The sequence below is a fragment of the Cinclus cinclus genome, chromosome 6 (genome assembly GCF_963662255.1).
Source record: "Cinclus cinclus chromosome 6, bCinCin1.1, whole genome shotgun sequence".
NCBI classification, from domain to species: Eukaryota; Metazoa; Chordata; class Aves; order Passeriformes; family Cinclidae; genus Cinclus; species Cinclus cinclus.
In genome coordinates this window covers 2,389,104-2,401,697 of record NC_085051.1, presented here as the reverse complement: position 1 = coordinate 2,401,697, position 12,594 = coordinate 2,389,104, and the positions used below count along the sequence as shown (strand labels likewise).

The 12,594-nt window shown below is 43.5% G+C and overlaps 1 protein-coding gene across 1 annotated transcript; it reads left to right on the top strand.

The window, feature by feature from the left end:
• Nucleotides 1-529: 529 nt before the first annotated feature.
• Nucleotides 530-10,982, top strand: RCN1 (reticulocalbin 1). The gene is made up of 6 exons (XM_062494813.1): nt 530-747; nt 4,668-4,861; nt 6,419-6,597; nt 7,103-7,163; nt 9,756-9,955; nt 10,875-10,982. The coding sequence occupies exons 1-6, from the start codon at nt 530-532 to the stop codon at nt 10,980-10,982; spliced, it is 960 nt and encodes a 319-aa protein (XP_062350797.1).
• Nucleotides 10,983-12,594: the final 1,612 nt, after the last annotated feature.

The following is a 12,594-nucleotide window of genomic DNA, read 5'->3' as shown; positions in this document are numbered from 1 at the left end:
CAGGATCCCAAGTCGGTTCCCTCACAGTGACAGCGATAGTGACCCCATCACGATGAACATCCTTTGTGATAGCGCTGGCAACCTTTTTCCCCCACGCTTTTGGGGTATCAACACTCAAGACAGCGCGGAGGGGTTCGTTTGTTTGTCTTAAAATCACGCTTTTGTGCTTTGCCAAGCGATTTAGGAAGACGGCAGAAACCATCACGGACACCTGGCGCTCAGGAGGAACGAGTAGCAGCGGCGGGACAGCCCCGACCCGCTGTTTCGAGCCTCCCCGGTTTCTCAGGCTGAGCTGGGTCACGGCCGAGCGGAGCGGCCTCTCCGCCGCCCCCGGCTCCCCGCGAGGGCTCTGCCCGCTGTCCCGGCCCCGCCGCCCGGGCCCCTGTGCGGACGTGGCGCAGCCGGGCCGGGCGCGCTGCCAATGGCCGGGCCGGGGGCGGAGCGGGCCCGGGGCGGGGCGGTGCCGAGCCGGGCGGGCAGCGGAGCGGAGCGGAGCGGAGCGGGGCTGCGAGAGCTGGGCCGGCGGGGCATGGCGGGCGGCGGGGCGCTGAGGGCGCTGCCCGCGCTGCTGCTGCTGGCGGCGGGCGCGCTGGGCAAGCCCATGGCGCGGCAGGAGCGGGCCCGGCCCGGAGCCGCGCAGCACGAGGACCGGCCCGGCTTCCAGTACGACCACGAGGCCTTCCTGGGCAAGGAGGAGGCGCGGAGCTTCGACCAGCTCAGCCCGGAGGAGAGCCGTGAGCGCCTGGGGTGAGCGCCCGGCCCGGGCGGGAGACGTGGCAGGGGGAGGGCCCGAGGTGGGCCCGGGGCGGAGGAGGCGGCCTGGGACTGCCTGAGTGTCCGAGGGGCAGCGGGACCCTTCCCACCCTGAGGGGCTTGTGCAGCGGGGCCCGGTACCCCAGAGTGGTGCCCTGTACCCCAGAGTAATGCCCTGTACCCCAGAGTGGTGCTCAGTACCCCAGAGTAATGCCCTGAGCAGCAGTGTGGGACTGTGTACCCCAGAGTAATGCCCTGTACCTCAAAGTGGTGCTCAGTACCCCAAAGTAATGCCCTGTACCCCAGAGTAATGCCCTGAGCAGCAGTGTGGGACTGTGTACCCAGAGTAATGCCCTGTACCCCAGAGTAATGCCCTGTACCTCAAAGTGGTGCTCAGTACTCCAAAGTAATGTCCTGTACCCCAGACTAATGCCCTGAGCAGCAGTGTGGGACTGTGTACCCCAGAGTGGTGCCCGGTACCCCAGACTAATGCCCTGAGCAGCAGTGTGGGACTGTGTACCCCAGAGTGGTGCCTTCTACCCCAGAGTAATGCCCTGTACCTCAGAGTGGTGCTCAGTACCCCAGAGTAATGTCCTGTACCCCAGAGTAATGCCCTGAGCAGCAGTGTGGGACTGTGTACCCCAGAGTGGTGCCCGGTACCCCAGAGTGGCCTGTGGATCGAACCTCTGGGATTCGACTTCTCTCACACCCACTGGTTTTGCAAAGGAGCAGCCAACAGTTCGTGGCTTTTGACTCTCTCCTGCCTTTTCTGGCCCCACAGCAGTAAGCCTCGTGGAGGGAGCTGTACCGGGTGTTGGACCTGCTGCCCGAGGGCTTTGCTGCTGCAGCTCCCTGCCTCTGGGACGCTTGCCCACACCGTATCTGTGTTAATCGAGTTTAAACCATTCCTTCTTAACAGCTACATTTACAAGTCCACTTCAAGCATCTTCCCCCAGCTTTCCCACTTGTGACTTCACCGTTCACAGTGTTTCAGTTGCTATTACTTCCATGCTGCTCTTTATGCAAAGAACAGGAACCATGCCTTACTTTACTGCTTCTCCCTCCTTTACACGGACCGGAAGCCAGATCACTAACCAAATTTAATAGGAGTTGAAGGAAGATCCTTTAATGTAGTTACCATGGAGAAGATTGTTTAAAACATCTGCATGTTCTCACTAAGATTGCCCCTGCCTTCCCTTCCGTAGGGGGTGGTACTTGCCAATTTTCTGTCTAGTCCTGCCATAAGCAGTAGCACTGTAATCTCACTGAGTAACCTCTTGATCCTTCTGAAAGCTGTCACTACTATTTACATGTCTCAGTGAGTAAACAGATAAAGTGATTACCAGAAATTATCAACTTCATCCTCATTGTTTCAAGAAGGAGCAAAAGAAACCATGTTCTCAGCATATATGATCTGTGACTTAGATTCTCATGAGTTGTATCACTAAAATGGACATGCCTTCCTAATATTGGTCTGCATACTAGTATGGATAATTCAGTCAGAGATACTATTTAACAGTATAGCTGTTTTTAAACAATTTTTGCAAATGTTAACTCAGCAAGGGAGGAAGTTTTAACTTCAGTGATCTCACTAGTTGCCCTTTGGAGGGGTTACAGGCACCTTGAACTACAGCCACAGTCAATAACCTTTTAAATGGAGGTGACTGAAGTGGCCCTCTGAGGACACATTGTGGAGTGAGCACTGTGCATCACACCATCAGGAATATGGTTCCTGGGGTGCATTTGGGAAAGTTTCACAACTTCCAGCATTTCCCAGCCTTGTAATTTTTGGATAGCAGCACACTGGGAGGTAAAGAGAGGATTTAGAAAACGTCTTGTGGCTTAATAATCAGATATACTGAGCCCCTTCCTCCCATTTTTCCTATGGGCAACTTCTGTAGCAGGTTCTCACTTCCCAGCGAGTGATTGGCTTTTAGGAAGAAGGCAGTTTTAATTAAAAGCTGTTTTAAATTATTTCTGGGAGAAAACAGAAACACAGTCTGCTGCTATAAACCTGAGTGCATGCTGCTGTATTTATAAGCCATTTTACCTTGCTTAGGAAATCTGGCAGCACATTGGTCATCCCAATAATAACAGTAAAAAGTGAGGTCCACAGTCCATACAACAGCTTTTTATCTGTGCCTTGGGAGCCTGTAGGGAGGACTGTTTCATTGTCCCCATCTTCAGCTGAGAGGTGGGGTGGAATAGTGCACATGGAGGCAATGGACCTATAAAAACAGGTGAAAAGGAGGAGGCATGAAACATTTTCTGTTACACAGTCCTGACTTCTTTCATGTTATACATTGCCAAGAGCTACTAGCATAATCATTTAGTACCTTAACAGGAGAAGGAAATACCAGTTAAACAAATGAAATTTAATTCATTGTGGGGAAAATCTAAATAGAGTCCATCATGCAGGGAAAGGGACCACTGGCAACTGATTGATAAAAAGAGAAAAGCTTTTCTTGTCAGTTAATTCACACTTTACTAATTCAGAAAGTAAATTAATCAGCTTTTTTTTGCCCCATAACTCAGAAACAGCATGTTTATAAATTCAGTCTGATACTATCAGATTCACACAAGATTGCTGGAAGCTCAGCAGAAGCTGCTGCTGTTATTTCAGCAATCACTTTTGTAACAAACGCTTGGGAAGAGACATTGCTTCACTGCTTGAGCAGTTCCAGTTGGCCAGGTGTGGTTTCTTTGTGGAGAGCAGGGATGTGGAATTGAAAACAGTGTTTAAAAATGCAGATCTTTTTCCCTGTGTCCTGTGGCTTCCTGGAGGTTTAGGGAGCTCACCTGTTGAATGTCAAGTCAGGATTTAGATAAGTCAGCTCCTGCTCTTACCCCTGCATTCCAATGGCACGTCAGTATTCCATAGGCATGGCATGAGCCAGGCACAGGGCACCTGCAGACAGGCTGCCCCTGCACCTCATGGGCAGGGTGAAGGGTGCTGATGTGCCCAAAGCCAGTCTGGATTGCCAGAGAGCCAAGGCAGATGTTCTAGAGGTGCTCAATTCCAAGAGCAGGGACAGAAGCAAGTTTGACAAGCTCAGCCCCAAAATGGTGGAGTTTATCAATTGCAGAAAGATTAATTGCAGAGATTAGTTGCAGAGAACATAAGTGGTAGAAAGAGCGTTGTCTTTTTTTTTTTTTTTTTAGCTGCAGCTGTGTGCAGAGTGTTTCACTCCTGCTGATTTCAACAGTGCTTGAGGCTGGCAGCTTTACACTGGATGGATGTTTATAGCCCAGCTGCCAGCAGTGGCTGGAGACCTGCTGCTGCAGACTTGATATTGCTTTAGTGGGTAACAGGCATTCCTGGCGTCAGCAGCAGTACTGGTTTCCATTGGAAATGAAAGAAGAGAGACAAGTGGAGGGACAGGCATGGAAGGGAAGGCTGTACCTGGTGTAGGTTCCCAGTATTACACAGTCATATAACTCACTTCACCCTGGTGTCAGCCTGCTGGAAAGCCAAAGGAGAAGCTGCAGATGTCAACCAAGTCCTGGATTTTTGCCCTGGTCTCCTCCAGCAAGTTTGAGTACAGGCTTTGTCCTGAAGTGGAATTGGTGTCTCCTGCTCTGAGCCAGCATGGCCACTCCATGTAAGCAGTGAAGGACAGATCCCTCCCCCCAAGATAGGAGGCACAGCCTAAGAAAGCCAGGTATTCTCTGCTCACTAATTTTGGTTGTGCAGGTTCCCTTTGAGTTATTCATAGCAATGCTAAATAATAAATAGAGACATATTCCTTAGGATGATGTGTAAAATGCAGGAAAGCCTTAACCAGTAGGACAGCTTCAGGAGTTTGGGGCACTGTTTTTGTGGAAAATCAGGGCCAGATAAAGATTACTAAAATTGGCCTCACATGCAGTTTGGATTTCTGCCAGCTCTTAAAGATGCTGATCTCTATTTACAGAAAGATTGTGGATAGAATAGATGACAACAAAGATGGCTATATCACAACAGAAGAATTAAAAACCTGGATTAAACGAGTACAGAAACGCTACATCTATGAAAATGTGGCTAAAGTTTGGAAAGACTACGATCTAAACAAGGATGATAAAATTGCCTGGGAAGAATACAAACAAGCCACATACGGTTATTATCTAGGTAAGGAAACATCTTCAGATTGTATAATCAAGGATTTTTGAGATGATAAAATACGATTTTTTGCCTTGCAGTCAGCAGGAGTTTGGTGTCACATTTAGGACTCGAAGCTCACATTCAATTTTATAGATGCTCAGAGGTCAAAACCACTTTTTAGTTATTTATTGCAGCCCTTTGCACTTGGGTCACCAGCATGCAGAAGGTTTTGTGGAGTTATCATTAAATATACTGACACAGCTGAATTAAAGTCTCCAGTTAGAAATATGTTATTTTTTAACACTAAAAAGGGTAATTTAATTAAAAAATAATTTGTCTAATTAACTGTATTTGTGAATTTAGTCTCTAAAATCTTAAGTCTGGATGTTAAAAATTTATTTGTGTCTAAGCTATAGGAAAGTTATTGATTAAAATCATTCTTGCAGAATAACATGCTTCAGACTGTGATCAACTGCAAATGAAAATCCTTAACAAATCAGGCAAAAGAAACATTTATTAAAAAATATACCTGAATTCCCTCCGCCCCCCTCCACATTCCCTTTGCTTTGATAAGTTAATGAAGGAGGAGGAGGAGGAGAAGAGATCACTTAAGCTAAAGGGCAATACTGACAGAGCAACAAATCAGTATTAATTGACCATTTATACATACTGGAAATAAGAAGACAATATTTACCTACCACAGAGGCAGTTTCTAGTACAAGCTTCCTGTGGCAGTCGTAATTCCAAAGTCTACCTCAGATTAAAATTGAATTTGTTACATTTGTGAAAGGAAATATTTGACCTGCAGTCCCTGCAGAATTATCCCTGGAACCCTGCTCAGCCCTTTGTTTTTGCTCCCTCTAAGCCCCAAGGCTTGGAGAGCAGTATTGTGGGCTTGTGTTAATGAATACTTAAAGTTCCCATCTGTATTTCCTGGCCTAGTGTTTTTCAACTGTGTTTGTCTCCACATACTAATTGTGAAATTGTTATGAGTATTTTTCATTTTTAAAGTCAGTTTAATGATCCTATTTTAAAAATTGTATCAAATACCATTCCTTTTATGCCACTGAACATCCTGAAAAAAATGTCATTGTTTTAAACTGAAAATAATTGTTAGGTTCCCTGTAGCAGAGGTGTAGCACTAGGGTAATTTCAGTCAGCCTGCCACCTTCTGAAACCTCATTTCCATGGTTTACTCTTCTTGAAACCGAAAAGTTGTGTGGATTATATTAATACCTAAAGAGGAAGAAAACTTCTGTGAATGAAGTCTACCCCAAGTATTGCCTAAGTGGTGCTTGTAAAGGCAGATAAAAAAAATCTGCGAGGGATAACATACAATACTGCAAAATCCATTATTCTGGATTGCGACAGAAGGCCTGCTCAGAAATTTACCTCTTATACTGTCACCTTTAAAAGTCAAACCAAGTACTTCATCCCTGAATTTAAAACCTCACGGGGAAGAGAATTTCCATTTAGAACAGATATTCTGGCAATAAACCTTTTTATTTGTAGACTGAAACAGGTTTGTTTTGCTAGTATGTTTTAAAGGAAAATACTTCTGAGATAGTCTTGATTCATTTGCAGAAAATCCAGAAGAATTCCAGGATGCAACTGATCAGCACAGTTTTAAGAAAATGCTGCCCAGAGATGAAAGACGATTCAAAACCGCAGATCTTGATGGAGACCTGGCTGCCACTCGTGAAGAATTCACTGCTTTCCTTCACCCAGAGGAGTTTGAGCACATGAAAAACATTGTAGTCTTAGTAAGCAAAGCAAAATCAATGCCATTGTTTCTACTTTTATGGATGAACTTTGAAGGCTTCTCTAACTTTTCCAGGCAGGGTTTAGAAAGAGACACACACATAATAGCTAAATGGAGAACAGAAAGGGGTGCTTTTCATGATATTCACTTGGTTTAGAGGCCTCAATATAAAGAAAGATTTTTTTAAGCTCCTAAATGGAATCAAGAAACAATCTTGGGGCACAGACTTAAAATAAAAGCAGGGTGTGCTGATGTGCAGCAGCCAAGTGTTTCATGCAAGCTGGTATCTGCTCCTAACATAAGCAGTTCCTTCATACAGAGAATTTTTTTCGACGTGAAGGGATATTTGTATATTCATTGTGTAAACAACAGTCACACTGGATTTAGTGAGACTACATTCATTTGTGTACAGAGGCAGGTCAGGGCCTCAGAACATTAAATGATCAAAGGCAGGTAGACAGAGCTCTGTTTTTTCTTGATTACTTTCATGCAAAATTGTTTTCCAGGAAACCTTAGAAGACATAGACAAAAATGAGGATGGTTTTGTGGATCAAGATGAGTACATTGGTAAGTGTTGTTACTTGTTTCTTATATAATCTCCAGTCCATTTTTCCGTCTTCTCTCAAATTTGCATCAGCATTAACAACCCAGAGTGAACAGTTCTGTGTTCCAGTTTAACTATTTGACACCACCCATCCAACCCAGAAATTTCATTTAATTTAATTTTTAATTTCATTTTAGGTAGATAGCAACATGGCCAGGAGAAGTTCCTCATGTGTCACAGCACAAAATTCTCCTCTTGTTCTCATTTAACTCAGCTAAGAGTTGTATGAGAACAAAAGAAAGAGAATCTGGAATAATATTTTTCAGGGCAGGGATATTCTTTGTATATTACACAATGTTAACTGCTGTTAGAAGGCACTGTTTAGGAATTCAGGAGGATCAGAAAATGAGTTAGTTTCTTCCCAAGTTTGAATAGTTCTCAAATATCCAAAACACCTGGGAAGCAACCATTGCAAAAAGGGAAAATTCACCTTGTTCCCACTTTTTTTTCCCTAGTTTAATTAGTAAGTAAAACCCATATTTCTGTAGTGATGATACCATTATATTTTGGTGAGTTTCAAATACAGAAAGTAGCACTAAGAAGACATTAGTGCAAAGTTGGATGAACCTTTCTGTTTCTAGTGGTGCTATAAAGATCACTTCACATAGAATCAGGAACAATATACACACGCTAATTAATGGCAGGGGGTTCTGTTCCTTGTAAATTATATTTAGCCCAGAAAGTGAATGCTATTCATCTATGACTGAAATAACAGAGCAGCATAATTTCCACAGTAATTTCAGTTCATTCAGTGACATTACCTACATATAATTATAAGGTAATTGTCAACATTTGTTACCATGTGAATGCTGGTTTTTCTTGTCTTCTATAGATAGGAACATAGAATGTTCTAGTCACGATCACCCCACATTGGCAAGGATGATAAAAATCAAATTGACAGGACATGTCAGTTGCTTCAAATAAACAATATAATTTGCACTTTTAAAAATGAAAAAAGAAAGTGAATGTGTTGTCTGAAGTTTTCTTCATGAGTTGAGAAAACTATGCTTAAAATATTCCTACTTTCCTTTTTCAGATGTAATTTTTTAAAATTTTGATGAAGGTGGGATTAAGAAACCAACAGAAAACCAAATCTCTTCTTTGCTAGTTTATAAGGAACAACAAAAAGAAGTCCAAAAATGTCAGTCTCTAAAAGGAGTATTGGGGAGATCTGCTGAAGCTTATGGAATGATCCCACACTCCTTTTCCTTCTTTCCTCCCCTTTTGTCTTTTACAAAATTTGGTTTAGATTTACACAAGCAGCGGAGCGGAATACCTATAAAAATGTAGAGCAGAGAGAACTAAATTCTCCCTGTGCATGGGCAGGTAACAGAGTATTTCAGGGACACTTGACAGTGACAGAGGAGAACCTCAGCCCAGTGAACACACTCACACTGCAGGGTCAGGGGGGGTTATTCCTACCTGTGAATTCAGCATTTATGTTTCCCACAGATAGGTCTGACCCTCATACCATCCATGTGGGTACACTTTTTCTTAGCACATCCTTGAGAACCAAAAAGCACTGGAGAGGAATAGTATCACCAAGGGGGCTTTAATTCTAAGGCTTGAGGAATAAGCAGTCCTAATGAGCAGGAAAGGATTGGCCCCAGGGACCAGAGGGATGACATGGATACACCACTCATGATTTGGAAAGCCCTGTGATGTAAAGAACATTTAGAAGTCAGTTGGTTTTAATAATCACTGCTACTCTCCTGTGTTATGCAGAAAGCAGCTGCCACTGTGGCATGGTCCTACAAGTGCTTCCAAAATGTAGCACAGGAGTGATGTGCAGAGCAGCTCGTGTGTGTAATCTCTGCATCCTGTGTCACAAACAGTGCTCCCTCCCCAGGTACCAGTCTGTGACAAGTGCACTGTGCCTGTGGTTCCTCACAGAATACACTGTGATTCATGACTTCTCCAGCTCTGTCTTTCTGGGAGAGTGTCTTCTACTGGAATGTGCTGCAGCACTACATGGTTAAAAGAGAGCTGATGTACTAAGATGAAAGTCTCTTACACAGACTTCTCTAAAAGCAGTACAAATGCATGCAAGTTCCATTTAGCAATTTTTGTTTGCTTAAATTTCCCCTGTGCCTTTTTTTCCTGTAATCATTCTGCTGGTTGGAGTCTGATCTTATCCACAAAGACATTTGCTGGCAGGGACAAGATAAAATGGCTTTCTCCCCATGTGACCGGGCCTAGCACTAAAGCTTATGACTGCTATTCAGCCAAAGATTTTTAGAGGATTTTGTTCATTCTGAAATTGAGATGATGGCCTTTGATCATTTCACCTCTCTTGTTAACCCCACCAGCAGTGCACAGGTATGATACAGGTTAGTGTGAGAATGGGCAGAATCACCAGCAGTGAAGAAATAGGCCTGGGAGAAGATACAGCTGCTCTGTAGGGTTTACACCTCACATGTCTTTTCTTTTACAGAGACACTGTGCAAAGAGTGAAAAGTTCCGTTTCCTCTGAGAAGCACTGTGAAAATATCTTAAGTTTGTACTTAATTTGCAAAGTAAATAGTACTCAAGTAAGACCCTTATTTCCTCTCCAGCTGATATGTTTGCAAATGAAGAGGGCGGACCGGAGCCTGACTGGGTGATTACAGAGCGTGAGCAGTTTTCAGATTTTCGTGATCTCAACAAGGATGGAAAGATGGACAAAGATGAAATCCAGCACTGGATCCTCCCCCAAGACTATGATCATGCACTAGCTGAAGCCAGGCACTTAGTCTACGAATCTGATGCAGACAAGGTATGTAGTGTTCCAGTATCATTTTTAAAGAAGTTATATAAGGTGTTGCGGTTTTTTTTTTTTTTAAATAGCAGCTTGTGAGAATTTATTCCTAATAACTTTTCTTTAGAGGCTAGAATTGCTAGTGGATTAATGTTTCCATGCCAGTGTCAGTTGGTAGTGTTAGAATTACAAAGCAGTAAAATACAGTTTATCAGCTCTAGAAGTTCTCCTGGCTTTCATTAGGTGAGATGAGAAACTGTCATCTTAAGCCTGGACATTTTAACACAGCAAAAATACTCTTCTTCCTTTAAGAGTGGTCATGACTTTTATATGTTGATACAGACTAAAAGAGGAAAATAAAGCTGCATTTAGATACCCCTTGTACTCAAATGTAGGGGTAGCCAAGCCACTCTGAGTTCTATGTTCAAGCACATATGTTACACCTAAGCACTGGCTCTGATGAGGGACAGTATATTCCAGATGGTGGTCTTCCAAAGCGTAGTGCAAGCAAACTTGGAACCTGAAAGCCAAAATACTCTTAACACAGAAAGTGTGAATTGCTAATGTAAGTAACCATCTTCCACAAAGTGCACCAGAGGATTTTAGTTTTGCTGTCAGGAAGATGAACCGAACCACAGGGCAAAACTGTGTACCAGGAAATCCACTGTCAACCTGTTGTTGCTACTGCTTGGCAGTGAGTTTGTTACAAAGAACTTGCAATTAGCAGTTTGAAGCCTGAACTGAAGCCTGTGGGACTTCTGTCTTCCACTGGGGTCCAAACTTCACTCACTGTGACAGCTAGAAATGACTGCTGAACCTGCAGTCCACTGCTGTGAAGAACTGTCTGTTTCCCAGGGCTCTTGCAAGTCTGTGCTGGTGTGTCTTTGACTTAGTTTTGAAAGTATTTTTACTGAGGTTTTGTTTTTCTTCCTACCAGGATCAAAAACTAACAAAAGAGGAAGTTCTAGACAACTGGAATATGTTTGTTGGAAGTCAAGCTACTAATTATGGGGAGGACCTCACCAGAAACCATGATGAACTATGATACAATGTACCAGCCAGTGTGCCACACCTCTTTTCTTCACTTTACTGAAATCACCCTGTCCGTCCTCTCTTAGAGGGAAGGAAGATGGGCAAGGGACACTCACAAGGGAATGAATTGCATTAATATTATTTTTAACATGCCAGCTTATTACCTCAGAAACCACGTAGAAATAGCTTTTTTACTCCTTTCACATGATTAAATACAGTATATAATTACTACAATTTTATTTTTGAAAAAAGAAGGTAACCTTTCTGAATAGGTTAGTGCCTGACACGGAAAAGGCACTTCTAAAAACATTGCAGAGATCTTTAATAGAGAAGTATTTTCTTCAAATACCCACCTTTACCATAGTGGAATGCACCTAGGATTAGAACCCTAATGTTTAAACAGATTTAAGTTATTTAGTTGTCTTTTCTAATAGCATGTAACAGTTCAGAGGTAACCCTGTGAGCCTCCTACCCAGAGAAGAGTTTGATACCAGCTTTATCTCCACACAATTTCTGTGTCCCAGTTGGGTCAGTGGTGCTGCAGGAGTGACCAGCAGCCCCCTGGCTCCTGATATAATGTACAAGATGCACAGGTGTCCTTGTCCCTGAGCCTGGCATTCCCAGCCAGGGATGCAGAGTCCAGCGTGGCAGCTGCCCCTCCTGACAACAGGGAAACGTACAAGTGTTTGTGAGCCCTTGGCTTTGCTGCTTCCTGGGAGGAATTGTGCCACATGGAGCAGAATTTATCTCCCTCTTTTCACACTTTACCCGAGCCCTACTCTTGTTCACGCAGTGTGAATGGCAGCAGTTCTGTGATGGAGAAAGAATGAGACATATCACCCCTCTGGGCCTTCTGTCTCCTCTGCCACATAAGAGGACAGATTTTTGTGGCTGAAGTTCTGGGTTTGTGTGTATATATGTATAAGTACGTTACTGAAGCAACTCTAAAGACAGCACTCCTTCCAAAAAAGGGGGAAAACTTTCCACACAGGTGCTTTCTTTTTTACTGTATACTGTGAGTTGTTACATGTATATTTTTATATACCCAACTTATCTGAGTTTGGTTGTTGTTAAATGTACTGGTTTTAAAGTAAGCACAATAAAACCAACACTTCTTTTTGATACTGTGAAGGTGCAATAACAGTAACACAGCAGAGAGATGATGTGAAAACACAAACCAAGCCTCTAAAGCCAGTAGTTCCCAAAGGACCGGGTTGGTTATTTCCAAAAGCATCTGGACATACAGCACCAACTGCTCTTTGTTGCTTCATTAAATAAAAAAAGAAAAGCCAAAAAGAAGTGCAGTATACATAGTTGCTGTAACTAGAATTTGTTCTGGGCACTAATACTAGGAGATCAGGACTCCACGGCAGCATTCTCTGGGAAGTTCCTGGAAGGTTTGGTGTAAAACATCACACCCTGGTCCCATTGCCTTCCAGAGGGGAGCTTTGAGACTCCTAGGATGCGAGACACTTCAGCAGTTCAACACATTTGTGAAAATCATCACGAGACAGTGCAGAACTGTGACCTCTGTAAACAGTGACATTTTTTTATAAGGTCATAAAATAACTGGTGGAATATTTTACATCTTGCAGTTGAAGATAATTAAATCTAGATTGCTGAGT

What these genes read in the sequence shown, in the direction of transcription:
- RCN1 (XM_062494813.1), top strand. Translation starts at nt 530, where the DNA reads ATGGCGGGCGGCGGGGCGCTGAGGGCGCTGCCCGCGCTGCTGCTGCTG. An exon ending in CACATACGGTTATTATCTAG is followed by an intron (nt 4,862 to 6,418) that starts GTAAGGAAACAT and finishes ATTCATTTGCAG; the next exon opens with AAAATCCAGAAGAATTCCAG. An exon ending in GGATCAAGATGAGTACATTG is followed by an intron (nt 7,164 to 9,755) that starts GTAAGTGTTGTT and finishes TTTCCTCTCCAG; the next exon opens with CTGATATGTTTGCAAATGAA.